This window comes from Quercus lobata, chromosome 10, assembly GCF_001633185.2.
Source record: "Quercus lobata isolate SW786 chromosome 10, ValleyOak3.0 Primary Assembly, whole genome shotgun sequence".
In the NCBI taxonomy this organism is placed as follows: domain Eukaryota; kingdom Viridiplantae; phylum Streptophyta; class Magnoliopsida; order Fagales; family Fagaceae; genus Quercus; species Quercus lobata.
The window spans coordinates 27,145,325-27,147,795 of NC_044913.1; the positions used below are offsets into that span (position 1 = coordinate 27,145,325).

The 2,471-nt window shown below is 46.8% G+C and overlaps 1 protein-coding gene across 1 annotated transcript; it reads right to left on the minus strand.

Moving 5' to 3' along the window:
* Window positions 1-333: 333 nt before the first annotated feature.
* Window positions 334-2,471, minus strand: LOC115964003 (T-complex protein 1 subunit delta). The gene has a single exon (XM_031083289.1). The coding sequence runs from the start codon at window positions 2,290-2,292 to the stop codon at window positions 685-687; it is 1,608 nt and encodes a 535-aa protein (XP_030939149.1). The 5' UTR covers window positions 2,293-2,471; the 3' UTR covers window positions 334-684.

A 2,471-nucleotide genomic window follows, 5' to 3' on the forward strand; every position in this document is an offset into this window, starting at 1 on the left:
TCCTTCCTATTTAGAAAAGCATTATTATCTGTACACATTGCACACTTAAGACAGGTAGCATGTCTCTTTCACAAACCAAAACTACATGTCTAAATTTCCTCTTCAAATCCCACTTTATTCGGCTATAGTGTAAGACAAAAGACACTACATCAATTCAAGAAGTTCGATGGTGCATACTCTTTGCAGATGATATAATTTTAGTAGATAAAACTAGAAGTTAATGCCAGGTTAGCATAAACACTATAGAAAATATATAGGGAACATCTAAGTAGAAAGAAGAGTAGTACTATGTCATCATGCTGAATGACCCCTTGTTGGCAGAACTCAGCAATAAGCAGTAAGGCCAATGAAGGCCTTCAATACATCAATGTTTGCATTTCACAATACCATAACAACATAGAGAATTCAATGTAAATTGTAGACACATTCGTGAATCATCCTGAGTTCCAGTTCCAATGAAAAATAAATTACCAAAACTAAACAAATATAGACTAACAAAATCTCCAGGAAACATGCATCCCAAATTCAAAGGAAAAAAAGTTGGCAATAAATCATGTCAAAATCCTTTAATATAACAATCCTAATAGAACACAAAACACAAGCTAAAGAAGCACAAAATACACAAAATAACATAAGACAACATTTTTCCTCCAATGCTGTTCATATTCCAACCAAAACTACCAGTTACCTCACTGTAACAATATCATCAATCTTCAAGATCATCCTCACACACTCTGTAGCAAGTGTGATGGCACTGGTACTCACGAGCAGCGGCTGCACCACATTCTCCTCTAAGATATTAGTAATCTGCCCTTTCCTCACATTAATCCCGGCATTGATCTCCCCTTGGGCGTGTCGGTTCCTCAGCTCAGTCACAATTGCAATCGGATTCAACCCTGCATTCTCAGCCAGGGTATAGGGAATAACCTCAAGCGCCTCAGCAAACGACTTCACACAATAACCCTCCATACCGTGCAGCACCTTTGCCCAAGCACCCAACTGCCTCGAAAGCTCAATCTCAGGCGCCCCACCTCCCGCAATCAAAAACCTCTTGCTAACCAAACACCTAACCACACACAGAGCATCGTGCAAACTCCTCTCGGCCTCATCAAGCACCAGCTGGTTCGAGCCTCGAACCAAAACAGTTGTAGTCCGACCCATATCCTTAATCCCAGTAATCTTCACAATCTTTCCATCCCCAACAGGAAGCTCCTCCACAAGATCAGCATAGCCCAACTTCTCAGCCCGAAAATGCTCGATATTCGCAATGGGCAAACAATTCAAAGTCTTGGTGATGAACTCAATCTCATCACGCTCCACATCCTTCACCACAAGAATCTTCGCTTTTGCGAGGTAATGTAATGACAAATCAGTCACCGCGTCACGCAAAATGCTCTTCTGAATCAACAAGACATTGCAGCCAGTGGCCTTAATCTTCTTAATCATTCCCAAAATGTATTGCCTCTCTTCTTTCAATATCCTATCCATTTGCGCATAATCCGAAACCACAATACTCTGTTCGATATCGGTCTTCGGCGGCGAAATCTGGAACTGAATGACGGCGATTTTCGCGTTCTCCATACGAGTGAGTCCACCGGAAGCGTGACTCACTTTCTTGTCGAAAACAAGGCCTTTCACAAGCTCGGTATCGTCCACGGTACCGCCGATTTTCTTCACGATCTTGATATCTCGGAGATCGACGATATCAGGTTTCGCGGGATCGACGACAGAGAGGACGGAATCAACAGCGAGCGGAGCGAGGAGACTGGAGTACTGACTAACGACCTTGCTGTTGAGAGAAGTGGAAGCGGACTTGATGAGAGACTCGCGATCGGAGAGCTCGACGGGGACAGCCATGGCGGTGAGGACATCGACGGCTTTGAGAGCGGCCTTATGGAGAGAATCGGAGATAACCGTAGGGTGAATACCGTGGGAGAGCAGAGAGAGGCACTGACGGAGGAGAGCGCCGGCGATGACGACGACGGTGGTGGTGCCGTCACCGGCGGCGGAGTCTTGGGACTTGGAGAGCTCGACGAGCATCTTGGCGGCGGGCTGGAGGACCTCCATCTTGTTGAGGATGGTGGCGCCGTCGTTGGTGATGATGACGTCGCCGGAGGAGGTGGAGATCATCTTGTCCATGCCGCGCGGGCCGAGGCTGGTGCGGACGGTGTCGGCGACGGTGCGGGCGGACAGGATGTTGGACTGCCTGACGTCTTCTTTGCGCTTGTTGTCCACGTAGGACTCCGTCTTGGAGCCGGATCGTGGGAGAGCGACTGTTGCTGGTGATGCCATTGTTGCAAAAACCCTAACCCTAGAGAGAGAGAGAGAGAGTATGAAATGTGGAAGTTGAGAGTGAGAAATGAAACCCTAAGAGAGAGAGAGAGAGAGAGAGGGTTTTTGAGACTTCGAAAGAGGGAAGCGGGAGAGTGTTCTGGAGGGTTTCAGTACAGGAAGGAATTAGAAATCTGAGC